At 29.9% G+C, this 20,169-nt stretch overlaps 2 protein-coding genes across 3 annotated transcripts in view; both read left to right on the top strand.

Annotated features, from left to right (window-relative positions):
- The first annotated feature begins 38 nt into the window (after positions 1 to 38).
- Positions 39 to 9,608, top strand: LOC116433655 (uncharacterized). Its single transcript, XM_031992026.2, has 3 exons — positions 39 to 120; positions 6,340 to 6,616; positions 9,502 to 9,608. Exons 2-3 carry the CDS (start codon positions 6,356 to 6,358, stop codon positions 9,568 to 9,570), a joined length of 330 nt encoding a protein of 109 aa, XP_031847886.2. The 5' UTR covers positions 39 to 120; positions 6,340 to 6,355; the 3' UTR covers positions 9,571 to 9,608.
- Positions 9,609 to 15,261: 5,653 nt separating this feature from the next.
- Positions 15,262 to 20,169, top strand: part of ChT (choline transporter) — a 32,401-nt gene continuing 27,493 nt past the window's right edge. Inside the window, exon 1 of one of the 2 annotated variants that reach the window (XM_031989876.2) lies at positions 15,262 to 15,769. The gene's annotated coding sequence lies outside the window, so the exon portion shown is untranslated. Of the gene's footprint in view, positions 15,817 to 20,169 lie in introns of both variants that reach the window. The other variant, XM_031989786.2, reaches the window with a different exon arrangement.

Below are 20,169 nucleotides of genomic sequence, written 5' to 3'. Positions count from 1 at the left end.
CGGCATTCGATCGGTTTCAGTTACTTTAGTACCGTATTTTTACAACGTTTGTGCTTCGACTATATTCTTACTGCATAAAGATCTTATTTCGAGATCTTTATTTCAATCGAAGAAGGGAAGGTTAGTGTGAAAGAATTGTTTTCAATAGAACATTCAAAGAAATTTTGATGATTATGGAGAAAGTTGTTAGAAAAGATTTGAAAATAACAGTACTATTAATTTCTCTAAACATGTGATGAATAAAGATCAATTAAATGAATATATAACTAAAACATGTTACACAATTATTAATTTTACTATTTTTGATATTGTAAGTTGACTGTAAGATAATTATTCACATTAATGATCACATCAGTGATTCGGATCACGTTGAAATAAATGGTATAATCATTTTAGTTTTTAAAATAATTCCAAAAATGCTTTTACTACTACTCTACTACGATTCCATCATGCAAGTACAAAAGAATATTTTGCAAGTTAATATACTGTTTCATTTATTTTTTTTATTCACTTATTTACTTATATCTTCATTTATAGAATATACAGCAGCCATTATTTTGAAAAATGTATCTATTCTTTTGCTTTATAATGCCCAAAAATTCTTCAGTTTGAATCAGACAGTTTTTATGAAAAAATGTGTTCAAGAATTTTGTAAGTTATTTTTTCCAATTTAAAATTAAGTGGGCTTTACGAGGGTGTAGGAAATTTTGAAAGTATAAAATAAAAGCGTGGGTGTGCTATTGATGGTAGTTTAAATATTCATCCATCGGTTTAGAATAATTTATTTTCCTGTGAAGAATCTATAGAAATATACTGAAACAAGTTAAAATTACATATATTTTAAAGTATAAAGGACGATGAACCATTGTCGTTAGCATATTATTTTGCTTACTGTAGATGTGTCTCATTTCTTCTTATTCTTGTCGAGTAGTTACTGTGTATGGCGCTAAACTGCAATAAAGAAAGATCATTATCTGATCAAAGACAATCTATTAGTAAGTTTGAAAAATTGTAAAAGTTTACATGAACATGTCGAAAATATGATAATTATTTCAGTTGCATTTCCTTTTATTCTTGAAATAAAAAAATTAATCTTAATATAACTTAAATTTATTTATTGTAAACTTAATTAACCTCAGACTGACTTTATTTCGGATCGTTTATAAAATTTGTAAATTATATTTCTGCGGTATTAATTATTGAAGTTTTATTTCGTTCTACTGCACTAAAGAATATAAAAGTGTAAATTTTCATTGATGTGTGATTCATCCTGTACTTATATTGTCGCCTGACCCTCATCCTCTATGATCGTGGGGATTTCAGAAAAGGAAGGGATAGGGGAAGCAATGGTGGCCAAACCGTTTCAGCCGATTCAAATTTCAAACCGTTTGCCTCAAGGTGTGTCTTGCTGAATTTGAACTCCGAGCTGTTGGAGACTCATCCTCCTTGCTTTGGCTCGAGCAGGCTCGAATTTCAACCACCCAGGTGGCTCAAAGAGTGTATTTTATCATTTCGAGCTCAGCTTGGATTGAAATGTACTCAAGTGGCTTGACTATAGTCATTATCTGCATGTAGCATATTTTGTTTGTTTAGTTTCATACAACCTATGTGATAAGATACGCTTACTGCCATAGTCAGAATTGAATGATATTTAGGAAAAAAATATTTCGAATATTATTAAAAATACTAGACGTCATAAAATTTAAGTAAAATAATGTGTAAAATTAAAATTTTAATAATTCCTAATGTTGTATGGTAATCAAATAACTATAATATTTGACAACATAAATTTACTTTCAGTTTATATATAATAATACCACTATTTGCGAATGACTATGTAATTGTGGTGTTCGAAATTCTTATCGTTTGTACGTTATGAGCATGGAACTTATTTAACAAAACTATATACTTAGATATATTTGAAATTGAAACTATTATAAAACAATTTTGAATATTCTTCGAATAAAACATTATATTTAAATGTTATTTTAAAAACTTTTCAATAAATAAAACATTTCATTTTCGAAAATTATACATACAGTTAAAATCAAATAAATTACTTATCATTTACTGTTTAAAATGATATTATACCTACTGTTGATTAACGTTTAAGAAATTTATGTTAGTATAGTTTTAAAATAGCAATCATTTTATGAAGATTTCCACGAAATCTCTAAGGAGAACTGTAACTGAAGAACTAAAATAATTAGTCTCGAAAGGTATTAAAATGATTATGGATTTTTAAGCAAAATATATTTTAATATTCAAGTAAAAAGCTTTTTAGTTTAATTGTGTTTTACAATTTCAAGGTTGATATAAATGTATAAGAATCTTCAGTTTAATAATAAAATTGAACATTATTCAACTTTTAAAATTTTTCAATTTTTGTAACATACGTGGGTAAATGTAATTTGAAGTGTCTGTAGTGCCATCTACAGGAAAAGACTTAAGCTACAAGCACAAATTGTTGGTATCATATTCTTTTAACTGGATGGCGCCACCATATTGTTAGACGCTTGTTTTTATCAACTTAAATAATATTATAATAATAAATATTAAATAATACAATTATATATGAATTATTACTAATATAAAATATTGTACTTACAGTGTACCGACAGAATGTTAAATTTTTTCTGTTTTTCCTCTGAGAAATTGATATTGTTGAAATCAAATAGTTAACAGTATTAAATGTTATCTAATCATTTAAAACATTTTTTGAAAATATTGTACGTTCTATTAAGATTGAGATCTTAGAAATTTGTATGATTTGTATCTGTTCATTTATAGTGTTCTTAAATAATGGGACGAAAGTATACGTAGTCTTTAGTAATGAATACGTTTTTATTTTAGTAATACAAAAGGAAAGAATAAGCGATATTTATTAAAATAAATTTTCATCAATGTAATCAATGTAATTGATACATTTTCATCAATGTAAATTTGACATGATACAGATGATGAACTTCTGTATAAAAATTATTGACTTTAATTTTAAACTCAAGGTTTGTAATAACAAATTTGTAGCACTGAATTTAGTATAAAATTTAATATTTAATTTATGTAACTATCGCTTCAATCTAGATATATTTAAATCAGAAATAATAAAGTTCTAATAGTAATTAATTCAATGATTTGTAATATCTTTTGTTTCAGTTAATACTTTAATAAGTACATTTTCAAATGGAAAAAACGTATTTGTTTATTAGATTTTTGTTTTTTTGCTGTGCTTTATGTACAATTATTACTGTATTTCGTTTGTGCAATTACCTGTACTATAATAATGACAAAGGAGAAAAAAGTGTCAAAGACCCCAAGAAATATTAACGCCTTTGTATTCGCTAGCATGCACGGGGCGTCAGCGTGTAACAATAGGAACAAGTAGAAAGTTTGGTTTTCTTAACTGGTGTCTATTATAGGACTTTAGAATGCTAGAAACGAAACCAGAATGTCGTCAACCACTTTCGATCTTTTTCGAAGTGTGTACGTATTTATAGCTTTAAAAATTGGTCAAACGTCGTGTCATGCATTTAATACTGTCTAGTCGTAGTTGATGCATTTTCAAACTAAATCATGTATAAAAAAGTATCCATAATATAAAACATACTTCTAATGTAAAAAACATTTCATACTAAAACTATGTAGTAATATATTACAGTTTTACAAAAAGATAAATGGAGTTAAAATTATTTGAACACCGTTTATTTAGATACCATTTAAAGTAACACTTAATTTTCTGAATAACATTGTCACATTGTTAAAAAAATAATAGGATTTACAATATATATATATATATATATATATGAATAGCTTGTACCACTTTGGAATACTTGTTGCTTTAGAAACAGTTCTTACGACGGTTATCATTCAATTGCTAATTTCCGATTTTTATGAAACTTTGCATGTAAGCGGTGTATCGGTAAATAACTATATATTTTTTCAATAGATTGATAATCGCATTTAAGGGTTGATGACTTTTATCGTTCCTTAAATTAAAAATTGAAAATATATTTCGCTGAATACTTTGAAAATTATGATAGATTTTTTGTAAAGAATACTATAGTGAATTATGGTGATTGAGAAAATTGTTGAAAGTAATTTGAAAAATAAAATATTTAGGAAGGACAACGCAACACTCGAATAGTTTGTCTTGCTAGTGCCGAATAGGAATGAAGCAAGACATTTTTAACAGACAAGAATTTCGCACCTACCGAAACATCACAGAGAATTTCAAACAATACAGTGACTTTTTCTCTCGAAATTATTTAACAGTGTTAAACATGACCTCGCAGTTCGCGAGAAAACCTAGTGTCTGAAGAAGACACAAACGTGATATACCTTTCCGTATTGTTACCCTATTTTTTACGTATCATAACAAAGAAAATTATGTTATTGTATCAATACATATTTCTCGATTTATCTTCTAACACTATACTTTCTAAACCTATATTAAGTCACAAAACATCGTTACTTGCCTAAGAAAATATTTCTATCAAATTACAATGAGTATAAACAACCACATGAAGTTTTTGAAAAAAGGTTTTAATAGCTAACGTTTGACTGGTTATACGAGATAAAGGATGGAAACTTCTGAAAATTCTGACGCGTGGAAAATCATTGAACATCAGTTTCGGATTATCCAAAATATCTTTCTCCGTCACGGTGTGTATATTCGATGTGTTAAAATTCGTGTCGCATGCACGGAGGACGTAGGGGTAATTAAGTGGAGAAGCGAGGCTCTCGAGGTTGTGCAAAAGACGCGGAGGTCACGGCTCGTGACCCATTTTGTCCATCGACAACTGCTTCCTACTTGAAGAACACCTTGTTCTTCCCTCGTTGAACATAGCAAACGTAGGCAAGGCTCGGCCGGCTAAAATATTACCTTAAAAAATCGTGTCGAGCACTAATCGGAGATCTCTCGAGGAGACTGCCATTGAGAATCACGCGTGTGTGATCTTGAAAGAACATTTGGAACTGATCGCTCGAATTGCAATGTCCTATGTATGTACTACTGCATCGTAACGGCAATTTCATTTGGACAACTGACTTGAACGTTTCTCATCGACAGAAGTAAATACTTTTGACCTATAAAGGTCAAAGTCGTAGGTGTATTATATTCCCACTGAAACACGACGATTCCCAAAGTGTCGCTTTTTTCAATTTTTCATTGAGGATTGTGGTTGTCTAAAAATTCGATGAAAAGTAATCTTCTAGGTAATATAAATATTCGAGTAATTTAATTAGATATTTGATGTATATAGTATGGGTTGTAAAAACGGAAAAAATAAGCTAAAAGTGTAAAATAAAGTTTTTTATAACTCACGAACTTTGTGCTTTCGGATCAATAGAACTTAAATTTTAGCCAATTGGGTATGCCATCGAATGGAACGCGACTAAACAACTTGGTAATCTTTTTTTGGCGGGAGAATGTTGGGGAAAAATCTATTCTGGGAAAATTCAAGCAATAATTATGCAATTATAGTTCTGTGTAATTTAACGAGTGTATGTATGAAATTCTTCCGAGATGTTTATCTATATAAGACACTTCTCTGAGTAGTACACTTGAATTGTCCAGACTTCGTAACCTTTAATTAGAAGAACAATTAAACAAAAAAATTTTCTTTGCGTCACAAACTCATTACATTCATTTGTGTATAATTGCACATGTTGTTGGAAATGCATCTTAATTGACATACTTAATGTACTACTATTACTTTGGTATGACAAGAACGTAAGGACAAGATCACACTTTAGTAATGTTCCCTTTGTTGCAAGTGATGCAACGAATTTGCATTATTTTTGGATAATTATTTCCGATATTAATTGAAAAGATTATAATTACGTTTTCAACTTACTGTACATATTTTTAAAGAATATTTTGAAAGTATTTATTGAATTTAAGTTTAATACCCTTTTTCACCCAACTTCACTCTTCTTAATATATTATTTTAATTAAGTTCATTTAACAAAGATAGACCGTCTACATTCTTTTAAAATTATGAAAACACCCCAAAAATATCTATCAATAGAAAATTTAGAATATTACCATTATAAACAAGTACTATAAATAATAAACTTATGTTTCTCGGAATGAAAATTTTATTGAATTTAAAATTCAAGATCATTTCAGTCCAGTATTATAATTCAAGATCAATTCAATCTGGTATTATTCTCGTATTTTGCAAACAATCAACGTTTCTATCCAGAAACGTCTAAATATAAAATAACATTTTCCGATTGCACGGTTCGGAAAACAAACATTTATGTTCAGTTAAATTTAAAATGTTTGCTTTTAATTTTGAATAAAATTATTTGAAACGTGTTCGTTTATGTTTTCAGAATTCAAAACTTTATAATGAAATTCGTCCTGGCAGTATGTTGCATTTCTCTGATGGTAGTTTTTACCATTGCTGGCGTGCCACTACCACAACCAGGCGATGATCAGAGTAACCTGTCAAAGAATTGTCAAATTCCGAAGTGTCCAAAAGTGAAGAGTTTAGATGATCAAGAAAGAGTTTTCACTTTACCTTACCCTTTAGACTGTTTACAATATGTCGAGTGTAGAGGATCCGATGCTCGTGTCTTGCCTTGCCCACCTGATGAAGTCTTCGATAAGGTAATATATTCTAAAGTGACTTAACTACTTGTATTCATTATAAAATGTATGATTACATATAATAGGAAGGCACATCCAAAGACAAATTAAATGGAATTTCAATTGTTTTGTTTGATCATAATGACATTGCATTATCATTATTATTATTATTATTTTTACTGACTTCTATATATGTAAATATTATTATTTGTGCAATATTTACTATCAATATGCTAATTTTCTATTATTAATTTATGAACAAGATTTTTCAGTAATTAAAGCCATTACAATTGTAAACCAATTCATTTTACTAATACAGTAAATACGATGCTTATTTCACAGAAACTAATAATTTCTTTTGAGACTGTTTTTGTAGGTTCTTTTTGATCAAACATGATTTTTACAACAAACGAATTACGTGTAGCTGATATACCGTCAGAGATGAATTTCTTACACTTTTAATTTAATAATTAAGAAAGTAATGTATACAATTGCCATTGACAATTAAGGTATAGATATAGTGAGAATTACTGAATATTTTGTTCTTAGGTTTTTATTTAGAATCATGTTGGCAGGTGGGAGAAACTTAAGGCTCGTATCGATTGCACACCTACGCGTAGAAAAGTTTTCTGTGAGAATGGGGGCTGGTTCATTCATCTTTGTCGATGTTCCGTAACATGACATATTAGTTTTCCTCTCATTACAGGAAACAACATCAAAAACACCAGTCATACATAAATTGAAGTATAATTGTAATAAATATTCTAGCATTTCATAAATTCTTAAGTTAACAAATCAATAATTCTGGAAGTGGCTATTAGTTAAAATAAATGAGTATATTACATGCAGCTAAAATGAATCTTGGTTAGAATAATTTTGTATAAATTTTTATGCAAATATTTATTATATATAGTTGGAAAAAGATATGAAACACATCAATATACAAATAAACGATTGATTTTTTAACCATTATTTAAATAAACAAAGTTTAATATTAGAAAAGTAATTGTTTCGTCATTTATAAGAAAATTTTTCTGTTCAAATGCTTATGTATTTCTATTAGTTAAAATATAGGAAACTTTATGGTAATCAAATATACAATCTTATTCAAAATATTGATTTTACTCTAATTTAAAATGAATATACTTTAAGTAATATAAATAGAGGCATTACTGCCTGCAAAAGTATTCTGTCTTTGTAATTTGAATCGTGACGTTAGATAATTGGGACAATTAAAGGAAAATAATATGTAGATTATTTTTATGTCACATTTACATTTCAGTTATAGCGGTAATACACGGAATCATGGAGTTTATCGAACGTTCCGCGAAACTAATTACCCTCTTATAAAATTTCATATCAGAAAATGAGAGTACGTGCCAGAATATGTATGTACATTTAAAAATTGAATCGACGTTAGTTTCTGTAGAAAATATAAATTGAATTTCATTTAGAATTATTTTATAAATAAAAAGCGTTAACACATTACTTCACATTTTTTTTCATTTCATTTAATACTTATTTTTATCATTATATTTTTATAAATGTCTCATAAATAATTTGTCATATTTTTATTAAAAGATAATGTAATAAAATCTATTAAATCATTTAACATAATCTAACAAATAATTTAATACGAGCTAATAAAAACATATAATATCATATTAATTATATAGTCATTATAGAGAAAGTCAAAAATCAACTGAAGAAAAATAATTAAACTCAGAAAATAATTCTAAGTTAAAATTCTAAAGAGTGTCTTTTAATACCTTCGGTGAAACTAATGTTGGACAACTATTCTTCGTTATTTTCGTTGTGTAAAATAAAGTTTTATTTAACAGTAAAACTACCGGACGGGCCAAATTGATCCACATCAGAATGTTTGTTTGGCAAGTATCTAAATTATGAAGTCATATTTGCGAAAGATTTTCAATTAAAGTGTATTTGTACAGATACAAGAATGGGAGACCCTTCAAGTCTCAAGGAATGTATTGTTCTGATTTTTATAAAAAAAATCGGAGTTAGTCGCTCTAATTGCTTGGTAGTTTTAGTGTTAAATAACACAGAACTCGAGCGCAGACTTTCCTGTGAGTCACAACCCTCTCGCGATCTATGAGAACATGGTGCACGGCACGAGGCGCTCAGGAGTAACAATGAGGGCCATGAACCCGAACCACCCTTGATACCCGTGGAACCCAGTCCTATCGTATCCTGTTACGACGTTCCAGAGTGCACGTGCCTATTGTCGCCAGGTGCTTCACCTGACACGTGGCAATTTTCAATTCACCAGTCCGTACGACACAGAGTGCTTGACTTTTTGACGTGACGTTTAACAGGGTGGCTAATATCCCTTGATCTTACTTCACGGAATATATTATTTTGTCAGAATACTTTACTGCGAGTGCGTCTATTTTTTATCCCGGAAAGAAGTTCAGTAATTGGGCTGTTGTTCCTGAACAATTAAATATCTCAGACATGATGGAGTAAGAACTTTAATGAGATTTAATTAACTTTCTCCTTTGTACTTGATTGAAAGAGACTGCTAATAGAAGTTTCTCTTCGATGCCTGTCTTCGCAGATTAGTTTACAAATATTTTAATTTGCTTGAATAATCACAATGTGTTTATAATAGGCAAGTAGATAAAAAGGAATTACATAGGAATTTATTATTTACTTCTTTTCTGTAATATTATACTTTCAATCTTAATGTTCTCGAAAAGGGAGCTACAAGTGTTATACGTTTATTGTATATATAAGTGCTTTCAACTTACTTCCTCATATAAAATCATCCCTTAGTATTATTAGTTACAGGACTTGCTGTCTACCTATAGCTTTAAATAAATACGAATAAAATTTATAAGTTTATTTGTAAACATATTAATTCTTTATTTCGATGCTTGTTTCAGAACACTTTCACATGTGGGCCTCGCGATAAAGTGCGCTGCGTGCCCTGTTACGAAGAACCTCCTCAATGATGATTCTTCAATTTTTTAAATTAATAACATAAACCCACACAATATATTATATTTGTTAATAAACTAGTACTTTTGCCACGAAAGCTAAAATGATTTTTTTCCAATTTATGTATTCCTTGATCCTTAAAGAAACTGTATTTCGACCTTTTACAATAACAAACCAACATTAAATTTTATAATAAAAATGTTCTGACCTCCTTGATAAATAGACGAGTTGTTATTAAAGCGGAAAACAAAGGAATTATCCGTTTTCATCGTTTGTGTCTCATTCTTTTTCATTTCCAACGGAACTGTTTACTTTGTACTACGTCCCACGTGACCAGTCGCTTTTGATAAAATCGAGTTGTCGATGACGAGGATATACGAAGGCTAGATATAAAAGCGAAGGTACAGTTTCTGGATTCGAAAGAGTGGGTCAAGTGATATCGACTATGCAGGAGCAGAAGAGCTATAGGACGGTTTGGTTTCCCGATTCACCCACCGGGTATAATTTTGTCTCTCTTCATCCTGCAACGACATTGTTCCTGAAGATTTCCATACGACACATCTAATCTTCATTGTCGCCGACGTACATTGTGCACAGGAATGAATTTATGTAATTTAGTCTGATAAGATATTACTTATTCATTTCCGCAAAAAGATGTTCAATTCTTTGCATATTTTCACTTGTATATATTGTGTCCATTAATTTGTTGATTGCTAAATTAATCAGTAGTGATCAGTCTTATTACATTTTTTAACGCTAGAACTATTTAGCAGTGTCATTAATTAATACTGTTCCCTTATACAATTTGTAAGAGTATAACTATTGAGATTTTAATTAATTGTTATCATAGCATCCTATTAACGTTGCCAATAATTGCAGAAAAGAAATCTAAAGTGCATAAAGTGCAATTTGAACATAATAATTTGATAACTTTAATATTAAAAAAAATACATGTTCATGAATGTTATAAAAGAAAAATTTTTAGTATCGCAATTAGTCGGATATGTACCAGTGAAATGTGAAAAGTACACTATTCAATAATTTATCAATTTCCCCGATGATGCGTAAACAAATGAATGGCACTTATGTTAAACTTGATATTGCTTATTTGAAACTTAAATATTATATAAATATTATACGAGGAATTATGTGAGACTTGATAATATTTAACGAAAACAAATGGCACTTATATTGAGCAAGATAAGATGGATTAAGTATGTTTGCACAGAATTTTTGTTGACCTACGGTAGATGCAATAGCGACGTCATTCGTTACTCAACCGTTAATAGGTCTTTCGTTTATTCAATCCGTTTTCATTTCTAACGTAAATCTTTCTGACGTTTCAGCTCATATGTTCCAACAAATCACGCATACCAGAGAACAAGTCGTTAAAATTGTGTAAACCATGGACTACGCATAATGTAAATACACGAATTAATCAATTAACATAGATTTCTCAAGGATGAACACTCCCGAAGACGCAACTCGAGGGGAATTAAATTAATCTAGTGAACACTTTACGATGATACGCATTGATATTACATAGTCTATACTGAAACGAACATTATGATTTAATAAAATGTAAGAGTCATTTGTTAAATGTATATGAAAATGAAGAATGACTTCGAATTAATGTTGAATTTGAAAGTCGAGTAAATTGCTCATCCTCATTTGGTTGACAGACTAAATCAAACAAACGAAATGTGAAAGTCGACTTTTATTTTATATTGTCTGCCTAATTACGGAAATAATTGTCTTGTCCAATGATTTATTTTTTAACTATGCTCGATATAATTATTTTATCGTTAATAATTTTTTAGGAAAAGGAAAAATTTTGATGCTTATTCTATGGTTACGTTTATTCCAACGGTTAACGATTGATAATAGAAAAGTAATATTTAATATATATTTAAACAAATAAAAAACATTTAGATTTCTCAAATTCATCTTAAAATTTTCGTCACCAGTCTGACACGATAGTGTAGGTCAAGGAGTTAAGTTTCCGTCATTAAAGAACAATTGGAGCTCGGTTTATCTATATTCAATCGTTCATTAACAGTAAAACTACCGAGCATTTATTAGGGTTGATAATGTAATCCTTATAAATGGTAACAATGCATTTATCTCGATATTTTTAGATGTTCGTTGTATACTTTTAAAATATTAATGATTGTAAAATAAGGAAACTAAAACTCATCATTTTGACAGGTACAATAGGTTTAGTGTTAAAACCAGATCTTGATAAACACGAAAATGAACAAGATGAAGAATTTCTATGCATTAGTCACGTTCTTTGGGCATTGCTTATATTATTCTTCACCCTATTAAAGTGTGTGCACGTGGTACGTACACATCAATCGCAAGTTGTGAATATTACATATAGTACATAGGGAGTCCGACAGTTATACACAGAACATTCAAAAAATATGAAGAGTTCATTTTTGAAACACTGACAGTTAAAAATTGAAGGTTCGATTTTCTAAATAAGCTGTTTAAATTCCAGTTAAGCGACCTCTTGTTTACATAGATACACAGTCAAGGAACAAAGCTATGCCCCTTACGTGGGCCTTCTTCTTGTACATCCCACTATAATATTTCCATAGTTTTAAACTATACGAGCAATCGAATTGCCTTTTTCTCTAATTTTTTTAAAGAACCGCTAAAAGTGCATTTACTGAGATTTCGACTAATTTTTAATTCTGTTTGCATATTACGAAAACAATTTCTTATCATTTGTTATCAGTGTCATTTTGACCCGACTGGTAATTCTAGGTTTGAAAATATTTTCATTTCTTTAATTATGCACACTTCTTCTCAATAACTTTTCGTAAAATGCATATTATATAGAACTAAAAAATTTGTTCAATATTACAAAAATTGGTTTAATAGGTATTCGTTATTTGTTAACAATTCAAATTAGTCACAAAAGAATTTTCGATTTGCATATGTATGGAGAATACTTATGTTTTAAATGGGTTTGTATTTTTGGGGCACTTTGTGTATAGAAGTATACAAGGTTTGAATTTATAGCAAAGATACGTAGCCAATAAAGAATAAAAATTTGTTATTTTTAGTAAAATGTTTTTAGTACGAATGTTATGTATTGTACTTAATGGGAGGACTAATGTGTTCCTCTATGGTTGACTGTTTCCACTTCCCATAACCACAAATCTGAACTAAAAAAATATATGGAAAAACATATGTATAGTAAACTCAAAATATTATTTCATATTTACCATTTATTTCCACGAGTAAAATAATTTCCTGTCACCTATTTTAAACTCGCATGTAAAATATTATTATTTATAACAAGTGAATAATCTATCACTGATAAAATGGAAAATATTTATGTAATTTTTTTTCAAAAGTGTCCATAAGTACTAAAAATATTTATTTACTAATAAAGCATATATAAATAGTAAATTTTATGTTTGAAATGCTACAATGATACATTTTTCTTCTCTCTTTTAGTCGAACAGATACACATTGATCGTTTCGTGAAGCATGGATTTCTTTGAGAAATGTCGTGAGCTTGAGTTCATTCAAGATGCTGACTATCTAAAGGAACAGCCCTGGAAAAATTCTTTCCAATGTCATGTGACAATGAACTGACACGTTTGACGTATAGGATACTATTGAGTCTTATAGAAGTCTTATAGTCTCCACGTAGTTGTTTGTAAAAGTCGACTTGTAGAAGTCAAAAGTATCATTAATTATTTTCTTCTCTGTGACAAATTTTATTTTCATTTAAATTTGTTATGTGTTTTCTTTTTACCTCCCTTATATAGAGCTTATTAATGGTTTTAAATGTTTATACATAAATAATTTTAAATATATTTTTTGTAGGTTCAAGATTCAAGGTTTTTGAAATGAGAAGTCATTTTTCTAGTTGAATTATTTTCTTTTTCTTTTATCATAGGCATCATAGACATAACTTAATAGTTAAACAAATTTATTTTGTACAATCAAATTTCTTTAAGGAATTCAATTTATTTAAGAAATTACAAGAGTTCGTATAATAATACATGTTTTAATTAATCTCCAACAAATCCTTTGTTACGGAATACGGCTTCTTTATGAAAAAATTACCATTCCTGTTGGAACTCACGAGTCTACATGCTTTCATTGACCCGAATAATATTAAGTGGTTCTATAATACGTAATTTGATGGTACTCGTGGTCTGTCAAATTCGAACTTCTGATTTTCTAATTACTTCAATTAATTCTGTAATTCATTTAATTAATCACAGGTTCATAATTTTTTATAGTTAATGTAATGTTAGAGTTAAGCTCAATACACTGTTTTATATTATTTTCGTGTTAAAGCCACTTCGTGGTGTAATGATTTTGTATGTAATCTAAAATAACGTAACTCTTTCATAGAATTCATTAAAGTAAATACTCAAAATGATTATCGTAGGCTAGCAAAGCAAGCGTTTAAACATTCTTTTAAAGAGCTTCCAACACGTTCGTAGAACTCAAATATCATTCCGTCTTGGTAATAATCCTTTTAAGTTAAATTAATATATAACGAGAACTACATTTTTAATTATAAAATTAGCTATAGCTCAAAAAGGTGGTTATAAAACAAGTATTTACCATAGAGCTTCTCATTACTTTCACGTCTGAAAACCTTAAAATTTCAACAAAATTTATTCATGAAAGTAAAGCAACATTAGTGAATATAGCACGGTTAACTTCGAAAACGCTAAAAGTACTAACCATTAATTAAAATAAAATTCCTTTTTCATGAGAATGATATTTGTTTTCTTTCAAAATAGTGTACCACATAGTAGTAGCAAGGTTACAGATATTATTTTTCTTAACAAAGATACATCATCGGATTCATAACTTATACGTAACAATGAGTTTTATCTCACTACAAGATGTATGTATCGCTTAACACTAGAACTATCGAGCAGTTAATTTGGTTTTTATACATTTTCCTACAGAAACTCTAAAAGGATATCTATTGGAACTTCGATTGATACATAATCCAACTTACGAATTACTAAATCAATTTCTTTAGTAATTCATCATACAATCATGTTGTCTTTTCAATAATTATAAAAGAAGAATTCAAGAATCGGTCATTTCGACTCATCCAGTAGTTCTACTGTTCATCTCATACAACATCCATATTCCAAATAACCCATGTGCAAACTTCCTTATCAATCCAACCTGAATCTACATAAACCACGCTGCAATCGTCAGACACCAAACCTCCAATCAGAAGTCACAAATTCCCCGAATCGATCGAACGAACGAACAAACTATTTTAATTCAACCTTACGACCGGGACTGGTACTTTGCCCTTAATCTCCCCAGGACACCCAGCGTGCATCAAACCCGTTTTCATTTCTGCATAATAAGAACCCGATCGTTCCGCCATTTGAAACGTCCAGCCACCCCATCCATCGGCCATGATTAAACATCACGTTAAATACCCATTTCGGTTCCACTAATCCTCTTCTAAACTCTCGTTTGACCAACACGGTACCTGGACTGCACACCTTCGCTCACCTGGATTCCCGTTGATGCCCGGCGAAAGGGGGTAGCTCGCGCCGCCGGTGGCAGCCGAAGCGCAGGCCCGTAACCTTTCAGTCCACGCCTCCCTTCAACCTCATCGGGGGTTCAAAAGAACCCGGAACGCCGGGTGGAGAAGTGGTGGTGGGCGTGCGGAAGGAGACGCTCGCTTAGAACGTCGACCGTCGAAAGGAGACAGCGGTAAAGTCAGAGGGTAGGACATACCCCCGTGAGTGGCTATGACGTCACGAGGGTCGAATCAATATCAGAATCATCCCCCCGCCAGTCCTCCGCTGAAAGACATCGTTGGTTCAGTACGGGTTGGCCTTCAGGACCGTTAAGAACGTCAGAGCACGCCGTTCTTGACGAGGGCGACGACGACGAGGAGTACGAGAATCATCAGGGCTGTCTCGTTGCTCGTCACCCTCGATTCCGTTTTCATTTTCTTTTTCCCCTCCGTCTGCACCTGTCCGGCTGTCCATCTGTTTGTCTCTGTTTCTACCTTTGTTCGCCTTTGTTTTTCTGTAACGACAACATTTCCGATTCGTGTTTGGGTTGCCTGTAATGTAAAGTGAACGTAATCATCAAGTGGTCTCGAAGCATCAAGCGGAGTTCGTAGTCGGAGACCAGAGTTCCTCCGGAGAACGGTTGGGTTGAAGTTGGATCTTCCAGTATGCCCATACGAGAGTGAGTGGTAGCATGAAGATCGAGGATTGAGAACGTTCGACGGAATTGTGAGTAGCTTCATATGAAGCTGATTTTTCTCTTTCGGGTAATTGGCTGATTGACTCGAATTGGATTTTGTTCGGAACTGCTCGGGGAATGTCTTTTGGGAAGGTTTGTCCGTTGAACGATCTCTTTGGTGATTTTGAGTTTAACCAGACGTTTGTGGATTATTTAATTGGATGGATTTGTAGGTGATTAGGTGAATTATTCGAGTTGGATAATTTTTAGGGAATTCTTTGCGTTGGCGTCAGGTGTTTTTATAGTTTTGCGACCGTATAGTTTCTATGACTTTAGAGCTTCTTTAGAAACTGTCCTGACGTGCACTTCGGGTCGCATAGTCCCTTGAGAAGTTTGTTTCAAGTATTTGTTCGATTACGTGCATTGCAAGTTCAAGCGCGAATATTTATGATTGGCTAATCGAATAGCTGTTAAATAAACATTCATTCATAGAGTCCCCTTGCTAAGGAGTAGTTGAAACTTTTCTTTGCTAAAGCAGTATGAGGAGTTACGAATTTTTGATTTCCTGCGACACTGTTTAAAATACTTTTATGCGTTTGGTAATACGAAGTATACAATACAGTATATGTGTATTATAATGTGTGTATACATACGCATATGTACATATGAGATATATAAGTATATTAAATTTCTCTCTAATTATCAGAATATTCTGTTAATTGAGAAATACATATATACGTGAAATGAACAATATTTCACAAATCAGGGAAAAATGTTATTGATGCATATTAAAATTCTTTTTAGTTAAATCTAGATTTTGAAAGGATGACAAATTCTTAAATTAATGTTTATGTGTCTCGAATATGAAAAGAACTTCAAATTTTATGTGATATTCATAACATCACTTACAGAAAACTTATCAAGTAAGAAGTAATAAATAATAAAAAATGAAATGTTCAATAAATTTGCTACTTCTTTTTTTATTCAAACCAATAAATTTCATACTAATCTGCCAGAATTGTTTGTTAAAAAATACATATGATTCAAAGTTATCTTTCATTCTTACTAAACATTAATAAATTCAGTAAATCAGATATGAACCACCCTGAACCAACTATAATCTAGATATAAAGTTTACATGAACCAAATATGAATCGAGTATAAAACAAAAATGTACAAAAACAGAAATTGAACACAGCAAAGTACGAACTACGTGTTAATTACACATAAGTTACGTATAAAGTGTAGTTTGTCATACATCCCTTGATGTAGGGGACACGTACATCCCTTAATCAGGCAAAAAATATGTCAATGTAGAAAAACATAGCAAAATTTCACCGAAATTGACTTACTTTACTTTTTGTCCTACGATTTATTTCTCAACTATGATCGATGCGCTTACTTTGTCATTAATAATTTATTGAGAAAAAGAGATAATATCTAGAATATTCTATATTCATGTCTGCTCTAATATATAACAATTAACAGCAGAAGAATAATATTTAATTTAAATTTAAAAGAAATGAGTATTATTTATGCTTATTATATTCTGTTTAAAATCTCCACCACAAGTTTGACATGTTATTATAAGACGAGGGGTTAATTTATATCCAATATGTTTTGAATGAACACCTTATGTGTCACGTTGGTCATTCGTAGCGCACGCCTGTAATCAAATTTCAATGGCGCTCTGGCAGTGATCAATGAAGCAACCAATTTATTCAAGGAAAGTTTACTATACTGTGGGAAACTATAGAAAGGTAATTAGAGGGTAAATGTTCCTCTTTTGACTCTGTTCAGATTAAAACTTGAATTCACTTGTTAATTGCGTAAGCTATATATCTCTCTGTATATAAAGACATGCTCCTCAACATAAAACACAATGTATTATACAGAAAAAATATATATATAACAGTAATACTTATATATAATATATGTTTAGGTATGTTTTTAAGAAGTACAAGTAAGACGAACAATAATTTTGAATTTAGTTAAGATGAAGTACAATCTCATTTAAAAAGATACATAAAATTATATGAACTACATATGTATTGTTTTATAAGAAGAGGAAGAAATATTTAATATATACCGTTTTGTTCCTTACTCGTAAAGTAGTCATACTTTTTAATTCATAATATAGCTAATAAATAACATGAATTCGAATTTGTTATTTTCCTTCAGTTTTACTTTATTTTTATACTTTTTAATCATTGTAATAGATTTTTATTATTTTATGATTTAAATCATTTCTAGAAGTTTGTTTGAGGTGTAGAACAGATGAATCTTTTAAATTATTATCGATTATTTGAACTAAATATTTTGTTAGCCTAAAACTGAAATTTTTATAAACACTGTTTCGTAATTTTTTATTTCTCTCCTGCGACATAAATATTTGAATTCATTAAATATGTAATTTTAGCAAACGAATCGAGTTATATCTCTATTGTATATAAATTTTACACGATTTAACGAATTCTATCATTCTATGACGTAACTCTTTTCGCACGTGCATCTGTACACTTGTGCAACTGCAGGTTTTCTTTAAATGACATTATACCATTGTTTTTAAATAGATTGATTTCTTCATTATTCAGTTTATAAACGGTTTATGGTAAGATCATTAAAACCTATACTTTATAAACTATTTTATATTATTAAATGCCATATAGATTGAAACAATGACAACTTTACCTTAAGGAATTAAAAAGGTACAGCAGATAATATACAAGACGTATGTCATGTAAGATTATACATTCTATTTTACTTTTAGTTGCAGCGATATTAATTTGGCTTTAATTCCTTTACAAATAATCTTCGATCAAAAACCAGTTTAGATAAAAAGAACTTCAGTTATGGAACTTATTGTCGAGTAATTGTAGAATTATTTACTCATCATTAATACAAATACATAAAACAATTTGTGTCATTAAGCAATATTTTAAATTCTAAAATTTTTTTTAATATGCTTATACTAAATACAAGTCATTAAAAATGTAATTATTATGAACATTTTAATGAGATATTTCTTCATTTATAAAATTTTTCTGTTGAATTTAGTATACAGTGCACACAATTATAGTTTAATAATAACTATCCTTTGTTAATTTTTGTTAAACTTGTGTCAAAGATCTTTTGATTAATTTTCAGAGTTAATGATGGAAATAAAATATAAAGGCGTGACATCAGAAAGAATAAATAAATTTAACGTTGAGATATTGGATAAAATTACTGATTATAATAGCAGTTACTTCGTATCATCTGTGTTGATGCGGGGTGTAAATACGATACTGGAATTATCGAAAAATTGTTAGGCACAGTTTAGTTCATTATCGAGGACATACTGAGCTGTCTGCATTCTTTCGAACAAGCAGTATAATTTTAGAAGTGTCGAAGTTACTTTTATCCATTTTTTATGAGTAACATAATTTTTCTTTTGATTTGTACTAACCCCATAAAAATGATAAAATCCGTCATTTTCGACATGAATAAACATTTTCACATTAGATATTATTACAGTTTTATTATTAATCGGAGTGCATTGCTTGAATAAAAACACATTTTATATTTAAATTATAATAGTTTTAATTTCATTTTCAAGAAAATTTTCTAGCAAGTTTTATAGTAGGCTGACAGGAATCGGTTTCAATTATATTTTAAATTGTTACTTTTTGTTTTTTTTCTTGTTATATTCGACTCTACAATAACCATTTAACTGAAAATTGCGTTAATGTTCGAGATTTTAGTCACAGAATAATTAAGTACGAACTCGTAAAGAAAAGTAATGTAACTGCGTGTAATGTGTTTCGAAAGTATGTACTGAACAATTCTTAATATTACTTAACAAAAAATAGAAAATAGAAAATATTCAATTTTATATTAAATATACAACAGAGAAAAAGATATATAAGATGTTTTGTCCTTCAACTGGTAAATAGGTTTAGAGAATAAAAATATATTTAGAAATTGGTTAAAACTATCGAAAAATGCATTCTCCTTTGAGGCCGTGTTTTTGAAAGAATCAAGCATGAATATTTGTCAGATACACGTGTATTTACATGGTTGATTCCTGACTAAATATAGGACCACGATCGATACAGGTTATTGTATACTTTAAAATAAGTAAAAAAAAGAAAATATTTTCTATTTGAAATCTTGTATTTTGAACAGCAGGGTCTGAACATATTCCGTTAGTAATCAGTAAAATCAGTGAAATTTTGCATGAGTACTCAACAAATTTTATGAACATTCATATTTTTACCGTCACAGAAAATGTTATGGAAGCTAGAATTTTATTTCATGTATTAATAATTTCAGAACATAAAAGGAATAGTATAAATTGACATTTAATTAAGGTTTCGATTTTATTGTTTTTGATCTTAATGAGCTGTAAATGTGTGAATGAC

Source organism: Nomia melanderi, chromosome 1 (assembly GCF_051020985.1).
Source record: "Nomia melanderi isolate GNS246 chromosome 1, iyNomMela1, whole genome shotgun sequence".
Classification (NCBI taxonomy): domain Eukaryota; kingdom Metazoa; phylum Arthropoda; class Insecta; order Hymenoptera; family Halictidae; genus Nomia; species Nomia melanderi.
This window is presented reverse-complemented; position numbering and strand designations above follow the sequence as displayed.